The sequence below is a fragment of the Triticum aestivum genome, chromosome 3B, assembly GCF_018294505.1.
Source record: "Triticum aestivum cultivar Chinese Spring chromosome 3B, IWGSC CS RefSeq v2.1, whole genome shotgun sequence".
NCBI lineage: Eukaryota > Viridiplantae > Streptophyta > Magnoliopsida > Poales > Poaceae > Triticum > Triticum aestivum.
In genome coordinates, this window is record NC_057801.1 from 11530443 (window position 1) to 11543886 (window position 13444).

General features: G+C 48.6%; 1 protein-coding gene and 1 pseudogene across 1 annotated transcript; both read left to right on the plus strand.

The window, feature by feature from the left end:
* LOC123067138 (uncharacterized) overlaps positions 1–218 on the plus strand; it is a 43778-nt pseudogene extending 43560 nt beyond the window's left edge.
* Positions 219–308: 90 nt separating this feature from the next.
* On the plus strand, positions 309–8863 carry LOC123064310 (L-type lectin-domain containing receptor kinase IX.1-like). The gene is made up of 3 exons (XM_044487810.1): positions 309–1663; positions 2058–2647; positions 8769–8863. Exons 1-3 carry the CDS (start codon positions 309–311, stop codon positions 8861–8863), a joined length of 2040 nt encoding a protein of 679 aa, XP_044343745.1.
* Positions 8864–13444: the final 4581 nt, after the last annotated feature.

Here is a 13444-nt window from a genome sequence, read left to right on the forward strand (position 1 = left end):
TAGGTTACCCTCACTATGGCCAGCCTAATCCGCTCTTTAACACTGGCGCCTAAAGCTGACCTACGTGCACATGTGAGAACCGACGCAATATATGTCATCCCATAGTAACCACACAATTCAATATTCTAGCATAGGAATCCCAAATCCAATGCCAGGAGACACATCACATTGGATCCTCCGTGTGGTGGCTCAAGCTGGCCGTCCGGAGCTTCCACTAAAACCAAAGCTGGCAAATCGATCCCTCTCTATATATACTAGGTGCCATACGTCTCCCTACTCGCCAAGAAGCAACAATGGCTGCTGCAATCATGAGCCCTCACCATCTTCTCTCTGTCTGCGCGTACATCATCGTTTGCCTCTGCTACTTGCTCGGTCTGGCTACCGCGCTCTCCTTCAGCTTCAACTTCTCCAGCCCCGGCTCCGGCGATCTCTGCGACATGGAGCTCAGCTGCGAACGTGACGCATGGATGGGTTCTGGCGCCATCGACCTAACGAGGAACTACATCGCAGCCAACGTCTTCAGTGTTGGCCGGGCATCGTACGCTCGCCCGGTGCCGCTCTGGGACGACGCCACCGGCGAGGCGGCCAGCTTCTCCTCCAACTTCACGTTCCAGATCAAGCCCCAAAACAGATCGGAAGACAATGTTGGTCTATGTAACTCGAGCCTCACCAGCGACTCTAGTGCTGACGGTATATCTTTCTTCCTGGCGCACTACCCGTCGAGGCTCCTTCCCGACAGCGGGGGCGAAAACCTTGCTCTTTTCAATTTCAGTAATCGCTTCAACGTCACCGGTGATGCGCGGTTAGTCGCGGTGGAGTTCGACACCTACCTCAACCCCTGGGACCACAGCGACAACCACATGGGCATAGACGTCAACTCCCTCAACTCCACGGCCTACACGAACGTGACCAAGCGCCTAGTCTCGAATGACGCCATCATGACCGCCCAAATCAGCTACGACAACCGCACCGGTCTTCTGGTCGCCCTTCTCCAGATCAACGGTGACGAGCCGCCATACAGCATAAGCACGTCGGTGGACATGAAGAGGGAGCTACCCCAGCAAGTCTCAGTCGGCTTCGCGGCATCAACTGGTCTCTGCGCCGCGCTGCACCGTGTGACGTCCTGGTCGTTTAGCTCCACTCTAGATGATGCCTCGGTGCCTACCAATAACAGTCCACGGCGACGCCTACCACCTGTGCATGTGCTGGTGCCATCAGCAACAACAGCTTTTCTTGTGTTGCTCTGCAGTGCCGCCGCCATCATAGTTCGTCAGCGACGCAAACGTAAGCAAGCTGAGTTCGAGAAAGGGGTAGGACCTAGACGGTACCGCTACTGTGAGCTCGCAGCAGCCACAAATGACTTCGCGGAGCAGGGGAAGCTTGGGCAAGGGGGCTTCGGTTGCGTCTACCAGGGCAGCGGCCTTAGCGACCACGAGAGCCCGGTGGCCATCAAGATGCTCTCCATGGAATCATCTGCGCAGGGGAGGAAAGAGTTCGAGGCGGAGGTGAAGATTATAAGCCGGCTCAGGCACCGGAACCTTGTGCACTTGCTAGGATGGTCCGACAGCGGCAAGAGGCTCCTGCTCGTCTATGAGCTCATGCCGAAAGGCAGCCTCGACCGACACATTTACAGCAAGAAACGTGTGCTCACTTGGCCAGAAAGGTACGTGACAACTCCCTCTGTTGTTGTAAACAAATTGAAATTTTAGATTCGTTCTAAGTCAAACTTCTTTGAATCTGATCAAAGTCTATAGATGAATATTCCAACATCTACAACATCAAATTAGATTTTATTAGATTTTTTATAAAATGCATTTCTATACTATATAGTATGTTTGATGTTTTAGACCTCATCACATTTTTCTTTAAACTTGGCTTGACTTAGAAAAAGAATCTGGAACTTCAGTTAACTTGGAATCACGAAATGATTACCTCCTTTTAGATCATCCGCATTATTATAAATTAATTTAAGCATTAGTAGATTGAGCAAATCAACCTGTAAATATGCATGGTGGTAATTTTATTAACACGGCCTTGTTAAACGAACACACATACAGATACAAGATCATCCTTGGCCTGGGATCTGCACTACGCTATCTCCACACAGAGTACGACCAATGTGTGTTGCATGGTGACATAAAACCCGAAAACATACTCCTCGACTCATCATGGAGCACCAAGCTGGCAGATTTTGGGCTGGCAAGGCTTGTGGATCATGGAGCCGGGCCACAGACGACGAAGATCATCAAGGGCACTCCATGGTACATAGACCCAGAGTTTATTCACACACACCATCCGACCCCAAAAGCGGACATCTACAGCTTCGGCGTCGTTCTGTTGGAGGTAGTGTCCGGCAAGCACCCAGGAATGGGGAAGAAAGAAAGGGTTAATGATGACATCCCACTGCTCAATTGGATCCGGGGCCTGTACGAGAAGGGTAGCATCCTTGAAGCGGTGGATGAAAGGCTACATGGGGACAACCAGCAGCTCGACCACAGCTGTAAGTGGCAGATGCATCATGCGTTGGTCATCGGGCTCTGGTGCACGCACCCACGTCTAGAGGCGCGACCGTCCATTGTGCAGCTCATGAACGTTTTGCAGTCAGAGGACGTCACGCTGCCGGCCCTGTCATGGCCATCCCCGGCCAGCGTTACCACTGGATCACATGCTCATAACACCGCATCAACCTCATCGTCCAATGCTTGAACCGACGTGTCTTGGGCTAGCAGTGGCAGATGACCAAATCTACTTTGCCGGAGACTAGTTGTTACAACTTAATTGCACAAACGTACGTCTAAATAGTTTCTCAATATTGTCATGTACTTCTGATTCACTACTAATCGTGCACGTGCAATGCACGTCTTACTAGAATTTAGTATTTGCATTGCGGTTTATTATGCTACTGTTACCACTGCTATCACACTATCATACTATTATGCTACTGATCACTTTGCTGCAGATATTTAGCTCTCCGGGTGTGGTTGAATTGACAACTCAACCGCTTATACTTACAAATATTCTTTGACTCTCCTTGTGTTGAAGCGATAAATTTGGGTGAAATACTACACTCGAAGACTGTTGTGATCCCCTATACTTGTGGGTTATCAAGCGGCAGCACACATCAAGGGAGGAAGAGACGAGAGGGAGACGCGATAGGCTTTCGAGAGGGCAAGAGGAAAGAGCGACAATCGGTTCCGCGTGATTCCTCCGATTTGGAGGGGATATTCGGCGAATATTCGCTAGGTGGGAATGACTTGGTTCCGGTTCCACCTATGAACCAAACGCAAGAACGAGGCTCTAGAGCAGGTCCGACCATGCCATTCCACCTCATGACTGGAACCAAACACATCCTTAATTACGAGGTAATTAACCTGGTCTGGCCGATAGAATTAACACATATACGGTGTGTACAGATACAAAACTATCCTTGGACTCGGATCTGCATAACGCCATCTCCACATGGAGTGCGATTAATGTGTACTGCATGATAACATCAAACCCAACAACATACTCCTCGACTCATCAGGCGGCACCAATCTTGCGGATTTTGGGTTGGCGAGGCTCGTGGATCGTGGAGCTGGGCCCTCGGGCCGCAGACGACGAAGATAGCCAAGGGCACTGAAAGGTACATACACGCGGAGTTTATTCGCTCACGCCGACGGAGTCCCGAAGCGAACGTCTACATCTTCGACATCGTTCTGCTATAGGTCGTGTCCGGCCAGCGCCCAGGGATTGGGCTGGAACACCGGGTTGGCGAAGTCATCCCACTGCTCATGTGGATCTGGGACATGTACGAGAATGGCACCATCCTGGAAGCGGTGGATGAAAGCTTATAGGGTAAGCGGCAGATGCATTGTGCACTGGTCGTCGGGCTCTGGTGCTTGCACCCACGCCTGGGCGACATATCCTATTTAGCGCTTGAGGGATCCGTTACTATGCATTTTGCAAACGGGTGACTGAAGCCTTCCAAGTTAAGTCGGCTCCTTTAGTTATATTTGTTCTTCTCTTTTTCTTTCTTTACTTAAATTTCATGTTTTGTCAAAGATAAAATAATGACCTAATAAATTTTGAACATAATAGATCATGTTTTGTCAAAGCTGACCATGTGCACGACTCATGTCTGCATGATACACAAAACACGGCTCAATTTTGACACAATCAATCATGTCCATTCATAATTACCAGATTCAATCGCTAAGAGTTACAGAGAAAGAATCATTATTAACAGCAAGCTCCGCCTGACGTTGTCTCGGCCTCAAGAAAACGTCTCGTTGCCTCCACAGCCATACCTCACGCCGACATTTTCTCACTCATAGAGCCTTCCTAAATGTTGGGAAGTCTGATGTCCGAGTTGCTGAACACTGAATTTTGTATCAACAATATAATAGTTGTATAGTAGCATTCTTCAGAACAAGAGGAAAGAGACTGAAACTTCTTGGTCTGCTCTATGGTGTAATGTGAAAGAGACCTACATGAGTCATAAAAGTCATGTCCATTATCTGCATGAACATATCTCTCTTATCATCTGCACTGGCAGTATCCTGGACATTCATTACCCCATCATCATCTGTCACCTACACAATCAAAACATAGCCATGAAAACTGTTTTGTATGGTTTAACATTACTTTCATATAACATTGATTACACAAATACCTCACTTATGGTGACCAACGATTGCGAATCCCCAGAATCAGGTGCATCTGATGATTCGTCGTTAAGGCTTGTCTCCGCGTCGGATTCACCGTAATAGTCGTATGCATCATGACATTCGGAAATGAACTGAAAAATACAACACAAATACATAATTACTTATCATATAATATTCCAGAATGAATTCAATTTGCATGCCAATAATTTTTTTCACTTACGTACCTGACTAATGTAATCTTCATTTGAGAGCTCCGAATTGTTTTCCTGACCATCATCATGCTCATCCATCTACAAATTTTCAACACCAAAATATAATGTTGTAGGATGGCACCAAAAAATTACAACATGGTAATGCCACTCACATTAAAATCTTCCCATTCGTTCCCATTCTCTGACTGATTTCCAAGATCTGAATTGTCATCATCTGACCAATCTTCTATCCAGTCTTTCATCAGTTCTCCAAACTCCATGTCTACCATCATATCAGTTAACTCCTCGTCCGCCATTTCCTACAACAAATGATGAAAACATTATCAATGATGAAATATCAACACATAGCTCACGATCACGGATGTTATGTAAACAACCCCAACCGAGGCCGTTCAGATCTGCCAAACCAAGTCAGGAAGATGGCCACGGCACCCGTCGTGATCACTTTCAATCGCGAGGAGCAGCACTACAAAACCTAGCTAGATCTGTGATTACCTCTGCCGCCGGATACCTAGGTTAGCCGCCACATCAAATAATGATAGTCCTGGTGGACACAGCCGACGGCAACCGACGCTACGTGAACCCTACACTGAAGAAACCCAGATCACGAGGAGCAGCACTACCAGAACAAGATCCACGATTGCATGCGCCGCCGGGTAGGTAGGTTACCCTCCCTGCTAGGCTAACCACTATCTCTGACGGCGGCAGTTCGTTCGATGTTGCCGCGAGCGAGACTAGAGGGGTGCAGGGGGATGCAGGATGCGGTACCTGTGAGCGCTGGAGATTCACGATGTTGCCGCGTCCGCTGTCCGACAAGATAGCCGCGCGACGCTGGAGATCTACCGCGTGAATTATGGAGCTGCGTGAATGCTCGCGAGATTGATGGAGCTGCGTGAATGATTGGATCCGGCAGGTCCTACGTGGTCATGGGGTCGTGTGATGTTTTTTTTTCGGACCAGGTCCTGTACGTATATGGTCTGGGCTATACAGGGCTTGGCAGGGCTAGACAGGGTTTGGATCTGGGCTACGGCTGGGCAGGAAAAAACAAACTCGCGGGGACAAAAATACCCCTCCGAAATTAGGTTAGGGGGGAGCACCGGAGCAGGCCTCGTGTTGCGTGATGAGTCGAGGAGTATGTTGCTGGGCATGATGTCGCCATGAAGCACACACTGATCCCACTCTGTGTGGAGATAGCGCAATGCAGATCCCAGTCCAAGGATGATCTTGTATCTGTATGTATGTCATTCAATAAGATCTGGTTGATTAACTACCATGCTCCATGCATATTTACCAATGTAGTAGTGATTAAATTGATTGAAAATAATGGTAGTAATCTTTACCTACTAATAAAGCGGCTATGGCATCTGGTTGTACGTCGTTGGCATATTTGCATAAAAGTCCTTCTGTTTCTGAGTATTCAACCCGCAGTCCTACTTTTAAGTGGATGTCTAACAAAACGCTTCGTTTTTACAAAAACGACCCCGCATTTGTTTCTATTCAACCCGCAGTTCTTTTTGGGGCAGAAACGCGTGCGCCCGAGCCAGGGAGCTCGGCTCCGCGCCACGCGCTCGCCCCGACCCCACCTTCCTCCGCCGCCTCGCCACGCCGGCCGGCCTCATCGGAGATCACCGCCGCCGCGACCAGGTCACGTGGCCGCCCCTGCCTTCTCCTACTCCCTCTCCTTCCTCCCTCCCTCTCACCATCTCTCTCCCCCTTTCATTGCAGCGCCACCATGGCCGCTCCGAGCTTCGCCGGCAGCCGCGCCGCCCGCCTCCGGCCACGACTCCGACGGGATCCGGCTGCCACTGCCCGGATCCGCATCCTCTGCTCCACCGCGCCCCGGATCCGGCCACCACCAAGCCTCCCGCATCGATCCGTCCGTCCGCCGGCCTCCCCCTGCTCGATCTAGGTGGATGGGCGAAGTTTCTGACTTGCCGGGGCGGCCATGGCAAGGAGGCAGCGCTGTGCTCAGGCGCCCGCATCAGGCGGCGGCAGCGAGGCGGGAGGCATGCGTGGAGATGAAGGAGGAAAACATGGAGAGTCGGCCTGAGCGAGGAGTTCTCCGGTGTCGAAGCCACGGACCACGGCGGTGCAAGCTTGCGAGGGGCGGCAGCCATGGTGGGGAGGCGGGGGGAGGCGGCGTTACGCTCGGGCGTCGCATTAGGCGGCAGCAGCGAGTGGGATAGCGCACGGAGAGGAAGGAGGAGAAAATGAAGAGGCGTCCGGGAGCGAGGACCTCACCGGGGTCTAAGTCACTGCCGGGCAGGACGCACAGGCGCGCGAGGGGCACGGCACTCCTCTCCTGGTGCGTGCGTCCTTGCCGAGTTGGCAAAGTTTTTCTTGGACGGACAGGGACGGTCCCGTTGCTGCCTCGCCGCTGGGATTGAAGTAAGCCAGCCGACATACCAATGCATCGGGGCTCCATCGAAATGTCAGGCGACTCATACAAGGGATTAGGGAGGCAAAATATTACGCAACTTGGGAAGGTAGAAATCACGCGAGAGTTGCGCTCTTGGGGAGGGCAAGGATTGCTGAGCGCTTGATTTCTGGAAGGGGATTCGTGAGGGAATCACTGATTTGGATTTTCGGGAGGCAAAACAAGCAGCCTCGAGCATATTCCCCAAGGATTTGGCAGAGGAGGGGAAGCTCGGGCGAGGGGGCTTCGGCAACGTCTACTGGGGCGGCAGCCTCAGTGATCAAGACAGCCCGGTGGCCATCAAGATGTTGTCTGCGGAATCGTCTGCGCAGGGGAGGAAAGAGTTCGAGGCGGAGGTGAAGATCATAAGCCGGCTGAGGCATCGGAACCTTGTGCACTTGCTAGGATGGTCCGACAGCCGCAAAGGGCTCATGCTCGTCTATGAGCTTGTGCCGGAAGGCAGCCTCGACCAACACATTTACAGCACTAGTCGTCTGCTCACTTGGTCAGAGAGGTACATGACTACTCCCTCTCCTACAAATTAATTGAAATTTTAGGTTTGTTCTAAATCAAAGTCTATATAAAAGTGTTTGAACATGTACAACATCAAATTTGTTTTATTACTCTTTATGAAATGCATTTCCGTTCTATATATATATATATATATATATATATATATATATATATATATATATATATATATATTTGATGTTGTACATGTCGGCATATTTTTCTATAAACTTAGTTTGACTTAGAGGAAACCTAAGACTTCATGTAACTTGAAATGAATAAAACCACCATGAAATAACTCCCTCCTTTTTATCATTCCCATTATTTAAAATTGATCTAATCATTAGTAGATCGTCGATCGATAAATATGTATGATAATTGCTTAACTTGGTCTTGTTGAATGAACACAAATGCAGATACAAAATCATCCTTGGCCTGGGATCTGCACTACGCTATCTCCACACAAAGTGGGATCAGTGTGTGCTTCATGGCGACATCAAGCGGAGCAACATACTCCTCGACTCAGGACATGGCACCAAGCTGGTAGACTCGGGCTGGCCAGGCTCGTGGAGCATGGAGCTGAGGCTCGGACGACACGGGTCGTCATGGGCATCGTGGGGTACATAGACCCGGAGTTCATCCGCACGTGCTGGTCGAGCACCGAAGCAGATGTCTATAGCTTTGGAGTCGTCCTGCTGGAGGTCGTGTCCGGCCAGCGGCCAAACTTGGGGATGGAAGAGACGGCCGACAAAGCCATCCCGCTGCTCAGGTGGATCTGGGACCTGTACGAGAAGGGTGCCATCGTTGAAGCGGTTGATGAGAGGTTAAAGCGGGGAGATACACAGCAGCTCGACAGCGACGGTGGCTGTAAGTGGCAGATGCACCGCGCACTGGTCGTGCGGCTCTGGTGCACGCGTACTCACCCGGGCGAACGACTGTCTGAAGGACGTCATGCTGCCGGCCCTGTCACTGCCGGCCTAGCTGACGTTACCCCTGGATCACATGGTTACAACAATGTGTCTACATCGTCGGCCAATGCTTGCAGCGAGGTGTCTTGGGCCAGCAGCGGCAGATGACCAAATCTTTTGTTGGAGCATAGTTGTTATGGCTTTATTGCACAAATGTACTTCTGAATAGTTTCTCAAGACCCTGTCGTGTATTTGTAATTCACTAGGCTTTGACAGGCTTGAGCCTGCCTTCCAACTAGATCGATTTTGTCTTTAGTACTAATGATCACGGCCCAGCCCAGCAAATTGGCTGCTTCTTGGCCCATCAGCCTGCCCTCCACTTAAATTCTATATTCGCTTCTGTTCAGTAGTAAGCGTATGCACGTCTCACCAGAATTTAGTATTTGGATTGTGGTTTATTATGCATTTGTAGATTTGTGCATGGTATGCACCTAACTAATGATCAGATATCATAACTTGAGCAATCATTATAAATAAAAATATACATTTTCTGATATACTTGGATGGGGAAAAAATTATTATTTGTTAGTAGTACAACCACAAGATTTTTATCCTTTAACTAGCAATGTGGCGCACGCGCATGTGGGGGCAACATTTGAGTTGTACTAATTTAATTTAGTGCTAACGTATAGAACATCCATTGCTTGACATTCGGAAGAGTAGTTTTGTTTGAAATATTTTATTAAATTTATATTTACTTGGAAGTCTATTCTAGAAAAAAATACTTGAAAGGCTGTTTTTTTTCCTGTGATTGACCTATGACACATTATTTCCAAAACATATTTCATATCTCTCATAGAATAGATCTCAATGTTCTTGTCCAATGATGCTATCACTTGCATTTTTTTTCGAAAAGGGAGACTCCCAGGCCTCTGCATCAGAAAGATGCATACGGCCATCTTTATAAATAAATAAAGTAGTTTAACAAGGTCTTGCAGTCTGTAAACATATAAAGGCTAGCTTACAAAGAGCCACAAAGCCAAAAGCAACAAGGCCCAAAAGCCACAACCGGCTGGAAAAAAAAGATAGATAAACTAATCGCATATCCTATTACATGACCGTCATCCAAACCGTTGAAGATATCCCGCGCTACCATCTCCCACCGGACAGATCTAGTAACCAAACGCTCCCTGGCCTCCGTCGGAGTGAGTAAGGACCACATACAGATTAGCGCAGTAGCCCGGAATAACACCTGCAAAAAATGAATAGTTGTTGTTCTGTTAAAAGCCAAATCATTTCTGCAGTTCCAAATTGCCATAACAACGCACATGCTCCTACGCGAATTTATCTAGCTGTTTCGGACTCTATCCCAACAAGTCACTTTCAAATAACGACCTGACTGAATTCGGAGGAGTAATGTTAAAGGCAATTTGCACCGTGCGCCACAACACTCTCGCCAACGGGCAATCAAAGAAGAGATGCTTGATAGTTTCATCCCGATCACAGAAACTACACCTAGTAGATCCTGTCCAGTTGCATTTAACCAAATTATCTTTTGTTAAGATGACTTGTTTATGTAGAAACCACATAAACACTTTGATCTTTAAAGGAACCTTGACCTTTCAAACATGTTTGGAACTAGGAACAACACTAGAGTTGATGACATCAATATACATCGACTTTATAGTGAATTCACCAGTCCTAGTAGGCTTCCAACACAACTGATCGGGCTGATGAGTAAGCTGAACCTCCATCGGTCTACTGACCAGATGAATCCATGCTTCCCACCGATCGCCAATAAGCACCCTCCTAAATTGAATATTAAGGGGGTGGACTGCAAAATCGTGGCAATCAGAGCATCACGTCGCTGCACAATACGATACAAAGACGGATACTGAAGCGCCAATGGCGTTTCACCCAGCCAAGTATCCTCCCAGAAGCGAGTGTTGTTGCCATTACCGACAATAAACTTTGTTCTATTAAAGTAAGTAGCTTTGACTCTCATAAGCCCCTTCCAAAACGGCGAGTCAGTCGGTCTCACTGTCACCTGCGACAACGTCTTAGAGTGCAGATACTTGCTACGAAGGATCTGCGCTCAAGTTGCCTCAGTTTCAAGATAACTTATATAGCCACTTACTGAGAAGGGATCTATTCTTGACTTCAAGATTCTCAATACCCAGACCCCCTTGGTCTTTTGGTTGGCAAATAACATCCCATTTGGCTAGTCGATACTTTCTCTTAAGTTCATCACTCTGCCAGAAGAAACGGGACTGATAGAAGTCCAGCCTTTTCCTAACCCCAACTGGTACTTCAAAGAAGGATAAAAGAAACATAGGCATACTCGTGAGCACCGAATTAATAAGAATCAATCGGCCTCCATAAGACATGAGTTTGCCCTTCCAGCAGCTCAGTTTCTTCTCAAACCAATCCTCGATACACTTCCATTCTCTGTTTGTCAGCTTACGATGGTGAATGGGAATATCTAGGTAAGTAAAAGGTAGTGCTCCCAATTCGCATCCAAACAATTGCTTATATGCCTCTTGTTCCTCTTTGGCTCTACCAAAACAGAACAACTCACTTTTATGGAAGTTAATCTTCAAACCGGTCAATTGTTCAAATAAGCATAACACCAACTTCATATTTCTCGCTTTTGCCAAGTCGTGCTCCATAAAGATGATTGTATCATCAGCGTACTGCAGGATGGACACACCACCTGTTGGGGAACGTTGCAAAAAATTAAAATTTTTCCTACGGTTTCACCAAGATCCATCTATGAGTTCATCTAAGCAACGAGTCAAGGGAGTGAGTTTGCATCTACATACCACTTGTAGATCGAGTGCGGAAGCGTTCAAGAGGATGGTGATGAGGGAGTCGTACTTGCCGTGATTCGGATCACCGATGACCAAGTGCTGAACGGACAGCACCTCCGCCTTCAACACACGTACGGGACGGACGACGTCTCCTCCGTCTTGATCTAGCAAGGAGGAAGGAGAGGTTGAGGAAGATTGCTCCAACGGTAGCACGACGGTGTGGTGTTGTTGGTGCAGCAGCTCTCCGACAGGGCTTCGCCAAGCACGTACGGAGGAGGAGAGGTGTTGGGGAGGGGAGGGGCTGCGCCTTGGCTTGTGGTGTTCAGCCCTCCCCTCACCCCTCTATTTATAGCGGGAAGGGGCAAGAGGGGCCGGCCCCTCTAGATGGGAATCTAGAGGGGGGCGGCGGCCAAGGGGAGGGGTGGCTTGCCCCCCAAGCAAGGGGGGCGCCCCCTTTAGGGTTTTCCCCCCCAAACCCTAGGCGCATGGGCCCAAGGTGGGGGGCGCGCCCAGCCCACCAGGGGCTGGCTCCTTCCCCCATGCAGCCCAAGTGGGCCCCCGGGAGGTGTGGCCCCTCCCGGTGGACCTCCGGAACCCTTCCGGTGGCCCCAGTACAATATCGGTACGCCCCCGAAACTTTCCGGTGTCCGTTTGACAACTTCCCATATATAAATCTTTACCTCCGGACTATTATGGAACTCCTCGTGACGTCGAGGATCTCATCCGAGACTCCGAACAACATTCGGTAATCACATACAAGTCTTCCTAATAACCCTAGCGTCACCGAACCTTAAGTGTGTAGACCCTACGGGTCCGGGAGACATGCAGACATGACCGAGACGGCTCTCAGGTCAATAACCAACAGCGGGATCTGGATACCCATGTTGGCTCCCACACGCTCCTCGATGTTGTCATCGGATGAACCACGATGTCAAGGATTCAAGCAACCTCGTATACTATTCACGTTGCCAGACGGTATGTTACTTGCCCGAGACTCGATCGTCGGTATCCCAATACCTCGTTCAGTCTCGTTACCGGCAAGTCACTTTACTCGTACCGTAATGCATGATCCCGTGACCAGACACTTGGCCACTTTGAGCTCATTATGATGATGCACTACCGAGTGGGCCCAGTGATACCTCTCCGTAACACGGAGTGACAAATCCTAGTCTCGATCCGTGTCAACCCAACAGACACTTTCGGAGATACCTGTAGTGCACCTTTATAGTCACCCAGTTACGTTGTGACGTTTGGTACACCCAAAGCACTCCTACGGTATCCGGGAGTTACACGATCTCATGGTCTAAGGAAGAGATACTTGACATTGGAAAAGCTCTAGCAAAACGAACTACACGATCTTGTGCTATGCTTAGAATTGGGTCTTGTCCATCACGTCATTCTCCTAATGACGTGATCCCGTTGTCAATGACATCTGATGTCCATAGTCAGGAAACCATGACTATCTGTTGACCAACGAGCTAGTCAACTAGAGGCTTACTAGGGACATATTGTGGTCTATGTATTCACGCGTGTATTACGATTTCCGGATAATACAATTATAGCATGAATAAAAGACAATTATCATGAACAAGGAAATATAATAATAATGCTTTTATTATTGCCTCTAGGGCATATTTCCAACAGTCTCCCACTTGCATTAGAGTCAATAATCTAGTTACATTGTGATGAATCGAACACCCATAGAGTTCTGGTGTTGATCATGTTTTGCCCGCGGAAGAGGTTTAGTCAACGGATCTGTGACATTCAGATCCATATGCACTTTACAAATTTCTATGTCTTCATCTTGAACATTTTCACGGATGGAGTTGAAGTGACGCTTGATGTGCCTGGTCTTCTTGTGAAACCTGGGCTCCTTGGCAAGTGCAATAGCTCCAGTGTTGTCACAGAAGAGTTTGATCGGTCCCGACGCATTGGGTAT